Source organism: Falco punctatus (genome assembly GCF_963210335.1).
Source record: "Falco punctatus genome assembly, chromosome: 14".
Taxonomy (NCBI): Eukaryota; Metazoa; Chordata; class Aves; order Falconiformes; family Falconidae; genus Falco; species Falco punctatus.
In genome coordinates, this window is record NC_137594.1 from 4247637 (window position 1) to 4262141 (window position 14505).

The following is a 14505-nucleotide window of genomic DNA, read 5'->3' on the forward strand; positions in this document are numbered from 1 at the left end:
TGTTTAAAAGTATTCTGATTTTCACTTCTAAAATTGTTCAGATTCTAAGAAACAGTCCTGAATCCATTAAAATAAATATAGCTCCCCTTCCTGTTCCTGTTTATAGAAGGCAGAACTGCCATTACATTTAGGAGGTGAAATAATCTTGCATAATGGGAAAGATATGGCTTAAAACAATCCATTATACTTTTTTAAAATACCTAAAATGAGATTATGTCTTGATTTTAACAATTATTAAAGAATTTCTGAAACTACAGAGGATCTGTGTGAACTGTTATTTTGAGATACCTATGGGAACTGAACTCAGTTGGTTAGCAATATAGATCCACGTATGGACGTTTCAGGTCTTTTTTGAAGATATTTTTACAAACTGTAGAAGAGGACACTTACCCAAGACAAACAAGTTAATTTCAAAACAGCTAGTTCCCGAGAGAACCGGTTACTCATTAACAGCTAGTCAAATAACACAATACTGATCTAGCTAGACTTCAGAAAAAAACTCAACCTGTCAGTTCCACTGCATGAAACAACAGAGAGCCCCAAACAGGTTTTGGTAGTTAAATTGCGAAATTATATTGAATTTTGAGGAAATTTGTACCACTCTAAAAAGTAAAAAAAAAAAAATAATAAAAAATCTTGTTATTCAGCAGCAAGTGACAAAGAGAAACATCTGTGTTAAATAACATTTCTGGAGGAGGATGGCAGATGGAAACCTTTCTGCAAGAATAAGAAATAAGATCCAGTCTATCTGGAGCTGGCAAAAAAAAAAATATTGAAAGTCCTTTACTTGGGGACAGACAGAGCTTTTCCTGAAGTCAGCTTTAAATTCTAATTTACTAGGGCCTTTTAACTTTGTCTCCTGACGTCCCTCCATGTTCCACAATAATAAGTGTAATCGTTTTATATTGTAGACGATAGCCCTAACTGAAATTCTGATTTCTTTTGAGGAGACAGCTAATGAGCAAACATGAGACCCTGAAAATCCCATCTTAATTTCACTAAGCTTCTTAACAAATTACATTAAATGCTGCCAAAACTCTCCGAAGGCATTGCTAACGTTGGCATCTCCTCTAGTTACACGATCGGTTTTATGCTATGTGACTAAAACGTCCTTAATTTCTCACACAGTGAACAGTTAATTTCACAGAGCAGAGTTCGCTTTACGTCAGAGTACTTTTGACTACCCAAACCCTAAGTACCAGGTGATACGCTTTATTTCTGTGAGCAAAGTGGAAGCCTTTGCCTATAAACACTCACGCCTCGCCAAGTTCTTTGTGTGCTGTAAAGGCTTTTAGACCGTCTTGGTAGCCAGCAAAAAAAATATAAGGCAAGTAATGATCTGGATATTCCTTCTCAATCCAAGTACCTGGAGCAAGTTAGATTGGACACTTGGTGTATTGTCCGAGCAATAGACAAATGCTATTTCAGGCAGCATTTTTTTCCCCAAGGATTAAATATGAATTTGCATCATATATGGGAATGAAACACGCATTTTATGGAAGGAATATTAATAATAAATCCTCTCATAAGTCATACAGGGGGACAAACCCATGGTGGGCCACAAAGAGCTCTACCAACACTTGCTACACGTTGTGAGCTCTTCAGGATGCGACGCTCAGCCCACCGAGGAAAAGAGTAAATGAAAACAGCACTGGCACGAGCAGGGGTCCCGTTGCAGCCCCAACGTAACTGCAGATGCAACAGATGTTGACAGGTCAGCCGCTTAAATATTACCCCTGCCACCCTTTGCCCCACACCTCCTACCTGCCTTTCCTAGGTGTTCAGCTTCAGAACAAAGGTGGCGGAGGTAAATCAAGAGGAAACGAACAGAAATCTCACCGGTGTTACTGGGGAGCACCCGAAGGTTGTCAAATTCCAGCATGGTATAAGAGGAGTCCAAGGAATCGACGTAATCTGGCATATCCATGTCCATGATGGACTGACAAAGCTTCATTATTACTTTTCAACAGCAAGGGAAGCGGCAAAAAACAGCCCTGCTGTCAATCACGGCCAAGGTTTCCTCGGCAAAGAGAGACACCCCAGCCCTGGCAATGACAAATCATTACCCAGCTGCGCCGCTGTCCCCTCCCCGCGCCGGCAGAGAGGGGACGAAGTTGTGCCCTCCCGGCACCCAGTCCCCTCCCTTCCCGGGGTGCATCTCTGCTCTCTCGGTCCTGATAATGTGATGTAGATAAGGCCTAGACTCAAACGACTCGGATCGTATCCTTGGGTCGATACAGCCTGCTTTATGGCTGCTCCTACACAAACATTTTGAGAAGGGTTGCCAAGAGGCGTGCGCGCACATGCGCCACCCCGCCAGGGCGAAGCGGTGGTCTCACCAAATGACACCCACCCCGATGTCACCTAGCTCTTCAGAAAAGACCAAACGATGCCACTTGAAACTGGTGAAGGCCACAAGTCAGCATCACTGGTAGCTGAAGACTGTGGAGATAGGTCTGCCATGAGACATCAGCAGCGCTGCACACCAGATCACCCCTTGAGTTACTATGGGAAGGGAAAAATGAGGTCTCGTTACGGCTGTCCACAGGGTTTCACCCTGCCCCATAGGCAGAGGGGAGGTGACTTCTCCCACCACCACCCACTGCCCCCATTACCTGCTCCCAGGCAGCCCCCATGTCCCCAGCTCCCACTGCGAAGGAGCTCAGCTGCGGTTGCAGGTGTCAGGGCAGGAGGTTTCAAGCCATGGCAAACCATGAAAATGGGAAAGGCTGGAAGGAACCGGCAGGCTCCCTTGCAGATGTGTGGTGTTGCATTTCACACTGACCCATGCCTGGCTTTTCTGGGAAAGGCCTGTATCATGGAAATACAATTCCAGGTTTTCCCCACAGGGCTGTGTTATTTGCCTTTTTTTTTTTTTCTTTTTTTTTTTTTTTTTTTAATTTACTGAATTTTGCACAGAAGCTCTTTCCTTGTTAAGACTCGTGAACCGTACGACAGAAGGGTGGAAATAAAAAACAGACATGCAAAGTGATACAGCTTGATGTGCCTGGTTTATTCCCGGTTTCACCTTCCAGACGCCTTCCCTGACATGACGGTTCCCTCGCCGGTGACGTTGTTTTGTGTCAGAGGGCCTTGCCTTTCCATGAGCTGTTCTGTGAGATACAGTTCAACATCCTGTTGAACCTGGAGGAAAAGAATCTTGAGAAATAGGGAGATGCGCTGCCAGAAAAGGAGCCTTGGCCAAGAGAAGGGGGTTGCCAGACTGCCTGAACTCTAACTGAACCGAGGACCAGGGCGGCCCCACGTAGCCTAGCAATCTCCAAATAGCAAGAAATACGTCAAAGCTGAGTTTTGAAATGTCTTAGGTATACTCACTTCGATTTCACCTCCATTTCACCTTTTTTTTAAAAATTATTTTTAATGGCTTTTTCCATATCCTGGGGACTTAGGGCGGACATTGCAATGGGTTAACTCTAGATAGGCTTTTCCCCTATAAAGATTGGGTACAGGAACACTTACCTTCATTTTCTTATCATTTCTGAGGCATAAAATAATTTCATGTGCCATAGATATTTTTTTTTTCCTTCTTTCCTTTTTTAAGAACATGTTGTAAGTAGTGGTGCGCAAATGACTCCTTGGTTAGATAAGACGTTATGTTTTTATCCTTGGACTATGCCCCCAGGCTCTCAGTAATGCCAGCATCAGCTAAGTTAGCATCTGATTAGTCGTTCTTGCCTCTTACCCAATGTCAGTCTTGATTATGCCTATTAATCTGGCACTTTTTTTTTTTTTAAACTGAGCTATGGGCACAATCCTGCCCAATTCTCAGCACTCTGCTACTACCACAGCTAACAGTTCTCACATTTCTACAATTCCGGGGGTTTTTGTATGTGTTTCTCACCTTTAAAATAGCCACACTGGTGTTCACCGTGCTTTCAGGCAGTTGTGGCCCTGAGAGAAGAAATCTGGGCTCCTGCCCTGATGATGTTGGCTTTAGAGATCCCTTGATGTTCTCGGTCTCTCAGCCCAAAGCAAGGGTTAAGGCTTCTTTCCAAAGAAAGCTGGGCGAGGAGGACGCACAGACAATTTTCACTCTGGCAATGAGAAAAGGGTATTGGGGACAAGAAAAGGTTAGAGAGTGAATTTCATAGCTCAGGACTGGATTTCCACATCACATCCACATTGATAATCAGGACTGACTTGTTACGGAAGGTGGTGTTGGAGTGTTGTTATGTGGCATTTCTATCTATTATTTCAAACAGATGTCAGCACCCTGTTCCAAACCACCCCAGCACAGCAGCAGCCTGGAGCTTTGCTGAGGGTTGAACCGTTTCTTTTTCCTCTCCCTGCTTTCTTACATCACTTTCTGAGTCACAGCTGCAATTCAAGCGTGATTCCTCAAGGCTGGGGCTGAGTTTTATTAACATCAGGAGAAATCCAGCTCACTTTGAGGTGCCCTAACATCTACTCAGCTCTGCTCGTTATTGCAACAGAGCGGACACTTGTCCCAGCCAAGAGCCAGAAATCTCTAGCTGGTTCCTTCATTGCCTTACAATGATTCAACTTGATGGCGCAGACCAACTGGGGAGCTAAGAAGACATCTCTCTCAAGTTGACCTCAAGCAAGTGTTAGACATAAAAAACCCTGCCCTTGGAAAGCTCCCTTTGATGTGGGGAACAGGCTGGCAGCAGGTGGGAGAGGGCTGCTGTTTGGCTCGCAGTGCTTTGGCATCACCCTGGAGCACAGCAGACCTGCCGCCCCTTCGCTCTTCTCCCAGCATCTCCCAGGGTGTCCCCAGGGCAGCCATCAGCCTTGGTCAGTCTGGTGGAACCGTGTCACAAACACACAAGAGGGACTTTGGGGACAGGAGGAATCTCAAATCCTTTACAGAACCAGGGCAACAGTAAGGAAAGGTTTGAAGGTAGAGATCTGTGGGGCTGACCAGCAGCTCTCTGCTGAGACACTGTTCCCAGCTTGAGCCCCCTGCGGGGCACAGATATGGCAGCTCTCAAGAAACTGCTTCAGCTACGATGTCTGTGTGTGTCTGGGGTTGTGTGCAGATGTTCTGTCCCTCCCTGCAACATGCCAGAGCTGAGAAGAACCGATCAGGTCAAACAAGGGCTACTACGTTGCCTGCACAAAGCTCTGGGAGAAACTCCTGCCTTCTTGAGGGCTGGGGGGGGGGGGGGGGGGGGGGGGGGGAAGGAGACCTCGCGGGGCTGAAGCCAGGCTCTGATCCTTCTCCACCACCCCTTTCTAACCTTCTCTCAGTGCAGAGAAAAGATGGGGCCGTTCAGGTCCTCGCATAAGCCAAGCGCTAACCACAGGTAAAGGTCACTGACACAATGCAGAGATACTAACCCCAGTAAGCAGATCTATGGGTGTGAAGAGCTTTCGCCAGAACAGACCAGGAAAGCCAAAGGACCACCGTCTGCCTGTACCATATTGCTCCCTTTTCTCACCCAGAGGAGGAACATGTGTGGGGAGCACGTACTCAGCCCAGACGAGCAGGGAGCAGCTCCCCAGCTGTGGCCACCTGAGAAACCCCACTGGCAACAGCAGCAAATACCCCGCCTTGGGGTGCTACGCCCCCACGCCAGCCTTGACAAGCAGCCGTGCAAGAGGGAAAGAGCTTCTACGTCAGAGCCGAGCTCCCTCTGGGCTGCGGTACTGATGCTCGCACGGGTGAGTCGGCCACAACGCATTGCATACAGAGATAACCACAGTTTTCTCAAAATATCTTGCTGGTTTTCCAGCAGGGGGACAGGACTGGGGGCATCTGTCCTTTCCCTGGGTGCTTGGGCATTGACTCACCTGCACAGGCATCTTAGGTGTAGGGATAGCCGAAGGCAAAACTGGCTGGACGGTACAACACAGCCTTCCCAGTTTGGAAGTGCACGTCAATCCTCCTCCAGATGGACATAAGCCTCTTTTTAATATGTTTTCCATTTATTCCTTTTTTTTTTTTTTTTTTTAAATCGGTGAGGTTGAATGTAGCTGGAGGGTGCAGGAAAAAAGGGAGAAGGGAGACAAACCCAGACATGTTTAATTAAAACAGCATGAACATCCAAGATAGTGCTCTGGGAATGAACCGATACGGTTTCTCACACGTACTGTGGAGAGGACAGAGGGCAGGCTCCAATGAACACATAGTCCCAATAAGACAACACGCTTATTCCTAGAAATAAGACTCAGATGCTTTGGGGAATGCACTTAGACAAGATGAAGTGCAGAAAAGATAAGAGCTCTGATTAATTAAGAGAGAACACGAAGTATTGTGAGCAAGCCATCAGAAACAACATTTCTTTGGCAGGTAAGTGGGGGATGAAGATGCTTGCAGGCTATGGCAGCTGCACGTTGGCCTCTGGAGGCTGTTTTTTAGAGGAAAGTATGCTGCAAGTGGGGAGAGGTCTCCGAGACACTAAATCCTAACAAAAGACTTGTTGCTATGCAAAATGCTGAGGCAGACTTAAGCTACTATTTTTGGCGCAGAAGTTTTCTTCTTTTATTTTTAGAAGCACATTTAAAAGGCCTACCACTATTTTGAAGATTCTCTCCATCTGAAATGCAGCAATAATTAAACCCTTTCCCGAACTTGCAGGGATTAGTGAGCACAGACCCACCGATGTTCAGGTGCTTCCCAGGTACCAGAAGCAACAGCAGCCATAAAATTATCTACTTGGAGAGAACATGTCTGGATAAAAACAATAATTGAAAGACAGAAGCCAGTAAGGCCTTTTTTCTGGGCAAGGTATAATTAGAAACAGTATGCTTCTGAGATTATAAGCAGTGTTAAATCATATCATTAGCATATAATTACAATGGCAGACATGACACATTTATCTAGACCAGATGTCTACTAAATCAGTTCCCTCCTTTCATGGATGCAGTTTCTTATAATCACTGAATAATATTTGTGATACAGTTAGCATCAACATCTCTCTTTACATTTTCAGGTATTTCTAATCATAATTAACATTGCATTTCCACAGTGCCGTGGCTTTCACAGTATAGTGAGGGGCTGCTTGTTCTCCCAGCTGTTATCTCCTAAAAACATTTTTGTCTGCGTAGTGATTATTCATAAAATAAAAATAGTTTAAGAAATTTCTTGGGTAACGTCTATTTTCCCAAAAAGCATCAGGCCAATTAATTTACTCTGTTTAAAACTCACTGTATGTTTAAAAAGCAAGACAGTCATGCAGGTACCTATTAGGAGTGTCGATGTCGCGGCAGCCCAAGCTGAAGTTCCCAGGCTGGTCGCGGGGGATACCGATGGGGTTTCAGGCTGACGTTCAGCATCCCGTGGTGCCGGGCAGCAGCCACAGAGCCCACCACCACTGCCAGCCTCACCCGCTCTCCGTATAGGTGGAAACCCAGAGGCAAATTACTCCATCAGTGACATCAAAGCTGAACAGTTTATTTCTTCCAGTGCTGTGAAAGAGGTATGTGAACAAGGAAGGGGAAATTAAATCTGGCTCCAGTCTTAGCCCCTGCTCACTTCTCTACAGTCCCCCAAAGGCCCCTCCACCCCCAAGTAATACCATTCCCATTAAAACTAATCTCAACTGACCAAGAAACAGCATGATCCCCCACCCCCACCCCAAAAAAAAAAAAAAAATTGGCCAAAACCCCCAACACATCTTAGGTTTGGCTTGGTGGCAGCTTGCATTAGCGCTCATTTATCCCACCCCGTTTCAAACCCATCCTTTGGTAGCTTTGCCTCAAAGACCTCCAGGTATGACAGAGATCCTTTAGAGTCCAAACCCACGAATCTGAGGTCATTTAGGGACAGACCAAATTTCTGCAGTAGCCCTGAGTCATACCCTGAGGCGGTGAACAAGATCTGAGTGGCTTTTCTCTGCAATGACTTGACAGCATCTCCAGTAGGGATGGCATTAACCATACAGCCTTCTCCAAGTCCTCGTGATGGACAATGGCATGATGGACATGGGAAAACATCACCCATCATACAGGAGGCTGGAGAGTGGAAAAGGAAAAGATTAGGACTTTCACCTCCTTTCTCTCCAGACAAACTTATTTTGCTTTACTTCTGCCAAACACATTTGTTTAACATATACTTATTTTGCTTTTAGATCAATTAGATTCCATCTTCAATAACAACCCTTTGAGGAAAATAGAGTTAAGCAAGCTCCAGTCACTATGCTGAAAAAATTCATCTGGGATGATTTAAAAAACTCAAACAAAACAAAAACCAAATACGAAACAACAACAAAAAAAAAACAACCCCAAAACCACACCAAAAAACCTTTTCCACCAAGTGTAAATGATAGATTTTGGTCTTTATAAATTGTCAAGCACAAATCACACAAAGACCCTACTGCCAGCAAAGACTTCAGGTTGGTTAATTCACAAACCCCCCAGTTAATTTACTGATGTACTGAGTGTTCAGCACAGCTGAAACCTGAATTGGATTCGGGGAATAAATCTAAGAAGTTTTACATTCTTTTGATGACCAAAGGTTAACCTGATGGCTTGTTATTTCTGAGTTCATATTCTTTCATTCTTGGCTCCGGCGTGCTTGGCCAGGGCCAGAATTTCAGCAGCACTAGGTGCTCATTTAGGTTTCTAAAAATGGGACAGCCTGAATTTCAGATCTGTTGTGAAATGGGAACTCCCACTGGGAATAACAACTGGGTTTGCAAAGATACCTTCATGTAGCCACAGGCGACTGTGTTTTAGAAATAAATGCCCCTTTTTGGACACTTCAGTAAAATCTAAGACCTCATTTCCCAGTCTAGGTGGGGTCTCCTGGAGTCCAATGCTCTTTGCAAACCTGTCCCTTGCTGGCAAACGCTTCACAGCAAACACCTGACTCCTGCCTGCACCACTTGGAATTTCTCTTGTTTTCCATAAGCAGGAGTAAGTTCTCAGAAAGAAGAAATGCCTGCAATGTTTTTGGAACTGCATGTTATTCATCACACCAACAAATACCTCTGTCAGTGGGTATTCCTGGGGGATATTTCAGAGAACTTCTTGGGTTTTTTCTTTCTTGAAAGAGAACAGTTGATCAACACTTGAAATAATTATGAGAAAAAGGCAACAACTTTCATTAGATTCTTTTTGGGGAAAAGAATATTTGTTGGCTTCAAAATGATTTCTCATCTGTAACTGAACTCTGAAAGTCACAGAAGAAGGGAAGGGAATTAAAATATTTAGTAATGAACAAAATGAAAAGTATTGAAAGGAAAGAAACAAAACATTTGGGTTCTCAACTTTTGTTTGCAAACACTAGTCATGGCACCAGCTTCTGACTGCCATTTGAGACCCCTGGCAACTTGCCTGCTGTTCACTGCACGTGGCTGAGACTTCAAAAGTCATCATCAGCTTTAGGTCCCAGGTAGCAAAACTGGCAAATATGGGGAAGCAACACATTTTGACTGAAAAGCTAAGAATTTCAGACCAGCTCGTCTCTGATACCATCAACTTGTGAAAGCATTAACACATTTGTGAAACTCCAGCTCAGTCACCAAAATTAACGGGTAACTTCTTTCAGCGTCTCACAGGTGAGACCTTTGCGCAGTGTTTCACTCTCTGGCAGGGAAATGCTCTGTTTCTACTTATTTCCTACAAAGATGACACCCGCTTCGTTTCCATGTGAGTCTTTCCTAGGCTGAGCTTACATGGGAAAGTTCAGACTCAAATAATCATGAGAGTTTGGGGTGAGCTCTGCTCTGGCTTAGACCAATCCAGCCCAAACTCCTCCAAACTCTCAACGTAGTCAACACTGAATAGGAAGCAGAAAGCACACATTGGAGCATACTAGCCGGAGAACCAAAACACATGGAGAAAACCTAAGAAGTACCCAACCTTCCAGTCCTTCCCTCATTTACCCGCTTCATTGCCCTCGGGATGAGATCTTCCCCACCTGCTAGTCCAGATGTCTGCTGGTCAGGGAAATGCAGGGTTGTAGCAGACCACCGGCCCCAGATCACTGCCTACCGCACCAAGCAACTCCGTTCTCCTCATTTTCACCATCCCAGACTAGGGCTTCATATCTGGATCAGAAGCATCAGTATCTCTGCAGCCACTAAAGAAAAACTGGCATATCACAGAATCATTCAGGTTGGAAAAGACCTTTACGATAGAGTCCAACCATAAGCGTAGCGCTGCCAAGTCCACCGGCAGACCACGTCCCCAGGTGCCACATCCACACATCTTTTTGAATACCCCCAGGGATGGCGACACAACCACCTCCCTGGGCAGCCTGTTGCAGTGCTTGACAACCCTTTCAGTGAGGAAACTTTTCCTAACATCCAACCTAAATCTCCACTGGTGCAACTTGAGGCCGTTTCCTCTCATCCTATGTCCAGAGGATGATTTATCCCAGACTAAGTCAGGTCTCCGGGGGACTGGGGCTGAACTGCACAGCAATGCCCCGATCCCTCTAAACCGAGAGCGCGGGGAGCGCAGGTGACTTACACACTGCGGTTTTTTTGGAAGGTGAAGTCACCTAAGATGAATTCCCCCTGCCAACCCAGAGCATGACACACAGCACCATCAAGAATTAGGCTGGATTCCTTGGCCACAGGTGACATCGACCTCTAAGTAAAGCAAATACCCCAGCCCAGACCGGAGCTGGCAGCAGGAGCTGGGGAGGCAGCATCACCCCACCTGCTGCTGCCTGGGGTAGGCATGGACTCACCTGGACCACCCCTCTGCCTGTGGGCAAATTTTCGGCTTTTCTTGCTGAAAACGACATGCCATTAGTCAGGAGTAGCCACGCTTGAAAAGAGTATTTGCTATGACTCCCATCTCCCCTGTGAACAACATTCCTGCCGCTTTGAGCTTTTTCGGTTGCAGTGTTGACACTTCTTCAGGATCTGTCATTAGCTCAGCTGAAGAGAAAACAGGAATATTATTCAAGACCCAGGTCCAATGTGGGAGGCTGGGAGTGCAAATTTTCACTTTGCACTGAAAGCATGATGAGTGTTTTATGTTGCTGTTGTTCTTTCTATTTTAGGGGAGGCCTTTATTATTTCAAAAGCATATTTCTATCACATAAAGCACCCTTTTAAAGATATTCTTCTATAAAACTCATGCTCATAGATCTTAAAACATAATATCCCACATACCCAAAAATTAACCCAGGACTTACATTTGGGCTCGTATCTTGCAAATTCCTAGTTCTGGGTCTAAAAACATTTACATTGTTCCTTGGTCCTTTGTATATTAAAACTTTTGTGGTGGGACCTAGATCCAGCTTTACCACCATAAGGATTCAAATTTCCCCAAAATCCATCTTTTCCAGTTGTAAGCTTTTTGTAAGGCATTTTCCTCTGTGTCTTCACCCTATATTTTCATTACCTGAGATGAACCAACAGATTTTGACCCAGCTCTAGGGAAGCATCAAGAACAAGTTGACATTTGGTTGTATCGTCTTGCGTTACAGTAAACTGTGGAACTGAAAGCAAAGTTCCTACCGGGGAAATCGCGCAGCATTTTGTTGCATAGTTTGGGTTTCTGTTCTGGTCCCCTAAATTTTCTAGCTTTGCCATTCTTCAGATAAATCAGTAGCTCAGGACAAATGTGGAGTTCCTCCAAATTACTCCTTTCAGCGCTGTCTTCTAAGTAAGCCAAGTGCAAATATAAAGATCTCAGAAAGGACGGAAGCCCTACCACTTCAAAAAACAAGGTCAAGTCTGCTTTAGCCACCATAATCCGTTATATATTCGCGCGTCTGATCTTGCAGCTCTTGCACACACACAAACATCTTGGTGGAGCTTGGCATCAGGGTAAGAAGGAAAGATCTTCAGTCAGCATGTGTGGAGTTGACTTTCTTCCATTTGTGCAGGGGACTGGAAAACTGAAACACACAGACCTAAAGAAATATTACTTTTAAAAAAAAAAACCTGAAATGGTTATTGTATCAAAATTAATGAGGCTTTGGGGACAATATCTATGAGTCTTAATGGATAACATCAAAGGGTTAAGCCAAAAAGAAAAATGAGAAAATCAAAAGGAAAAGATAGTTTAGTCTACAGAACGGAAGCACCTTGATCTGTTTTTCAGATGGGAGATGAGAAACCCCCGTAGTTCTGAGGAATCCCTGCCGGTCTCTGTGCTACAGCTATGCATCCAGAATTAGTCATCATAAAACACGCATGCCAGCCAGATATTGGAAAGAAAGATGGAAAATGAGAATCATCAGCAAGTATTTAATCCAGCACTGTCATTCAGTAACTTATCCTGCGGTTCCTCCAGAAACCAAGTCTGAGTAACACCGATGGCACCCCAGTCTCCATGAATTCGGGAAAGAAATGCCGGTGTTGGTTGGGTGCATGTTTGTACCCTTACAGTCTTTAGCACACTCCAGTGTACCCATCATCTCTACCAAGCTATCACTCCAACATCCTAGGGGGACTTCTCCTTTTTTTCCTCTTTCCTAGTAGGAATATCTTTTAAAAACACCTTAATGACCAGGAAGAAATCTGATATAACATCCATTCAACAACATCCATAACCCAAGAAGGGGTTATTCATCAAAATCAGTGAATATCAGGTGCCTCTTATTTAACTCCTGGACTTTCAGGATTACTGCATTCATCTATAGGTGGATATATCCTGCCTTCCTCATCCAAGATGAGAAGTTATTTTAACAGTATTTGGGTCAAATTCAGACAGATTTTTCTTTCTGAAAGATTCTCCCACAAAAAAAGTGGTATGTAGACATAACGACGTGCTGGAAAGATGCTTTTTATGACTTTAAATTGGAGAAATTATTGTAAACATCAAGCTATATTTTCCCCATAATATCCATTTTTGAACACTTCAGTCCCTTCCGGACTGCCTTACTCATAATTGCTGCTCTCGTCGACTAGGGGGTATAGTAAAAGAAAGTGACTGTTTACTGAGTGACAAATCCACACATATACAAAACTCCCCGTTTCACAGATGTTTTCAGGAAGCTATAACCCCCGATAAATCTTTGCAGACCACTGAGATGAATAATATTTGTGAATACATTTTTGAGGCTACCAGACTGGAGAGGTATTTGTGGCGGCGGGCTTTGCCACTCACAGGGAAAAGTATGTTTTCCTTATATCCATCATATAGGCTATATTTTGCACATCTGTCTTTAATTAGACCAATTTCATATCTTAAAAAGTATGTGTCATCAAGTGAATTATTTAGAAATTGGAGTTCACCAGCAAATGACACAGTCGCCTTTTTTATTCATCGGTGAGTTGCCGCTGTCAAAATTCCCTCAAAGCAGATTTTTTAGCAAATCTTCTGAACCCGAATGTGTAATAAACGTCAGTCTCAGGGGTAGATCCGATACACATTTTAATGCCATCTACCAATTTCTGTGACCAGCGGTCGCACCGCACCAGTCCTTTCATTAGGGAATGACGCTGAAATCGGGAGGGGGTTGCAGATCAGCATCTGATCCTCTCAGTTCAGTAAGACTATATGAATTCAAAAAGTATTAGGATCCAGCCTAAATCCGATCTAAAGGGACAGAGTAGCTGGGAGGTTGCTCAGAAATCTTCATTCTATCAAAATGACCTCATGGATCTGAAGCAAATTTCTCCACCACCTACCTCTCAGCCCCACGCCAGCCCTCTACAAGCAAGGTCCTTCCTGATGTGGACACCTGAGCACATACCAAAGTGACAGGTACATTTTTACCATCACATGTCCAAAACCTTTGGGCGGCAGTGTAAGATGACTGCACTGAAGGAGGAAGCTCATCTCTGTTCTTCACAGACCTATTTGGAAGGTGATTTTTATTTTTTTTTTTTTATCATTGCAATGAATATGACCATATTGATTTAGGCTGAATGAAACATGGAACGGCCCATAGCACCCTCCAGCCAGTTCCCCGACTCAAGAATGACCATCCTCAAGCTTCCAGCTGCCAAAATCAGTCTCAACCCGAATCACTGTGTGAGCATTTGCCTTTGCCCAAGAGTGACAGGGGAGTAAAAAATCACGTCTCACGCCAAACTCCTCTTTCTGAATACGGACAATGTTTCCGAAAATGTCTCTGACGATGCTGCAGTCCATGCTGCTAAACAATGAATAGCAGGAAACAGAAAAAAACCACATTTTTTCTGCTTTCGTCTTTTCCCCCTCCTCAGCTTTGGTCCTGCATTTCCCCACTTTAACAAAAATTTCCTAGAAAGCTCAGTGTTTGCTTGCCCTGACAGCCAGGGCAGTTCTGCTTCAGCTGGGGGTAGTTCTGCCTGTGCAACAGCAATCCCAGGGGAAAATCCCTCACCAGTCTCACAGAAACAGTCTCACTGGTTTACCCGCTGTAAGTCAGAGAGAAAAAACGAAGATGGGGTGTGGGGAAGGCAGTGGTGATTCCAGCATATTTTAAGAAAGAAAAGAGAGAACGTATATCATGTTACAGAAGTAGGATCTAGCTTATATATTTGTGCATATATGTTGTATATTATCTATAATACATATAATTGGTATATATAGTGTATAATATATATTATAGATATAGAATAGGTATATTATACACGTGCCTAAGTACACACATGGGATACAAAAGTCATCTTTCCCATCCTTGCT

At 44.3% G+C, this 14505-nt stretch overlaps 1 protein-coding gene across 1 annotated transcript in view; it reads right to left on the reverse strand.

Annotated features, from left to right (window-relative positions):
• The window catches only part of LOC308073057 (hepatocyte nuclear factor 4-beta-like), a 97047-nt gene that overhangs the window by 26958 nt on the left and 55584 nt on the right, over positions 1-14505 (reverse strand). Inside the window, exon 2 of the mRNA XM_080410796.1 lies at positions 1840-13691. Coding sequence (XP_080266922.1) covers positions 1840-1954 — 115 coding nt within the window. The 5' untranslated portion in view covers positions 1955-13691. The remainder of the gene's footprint in view (positions 1-1839; positions 13692-14505) is intronic.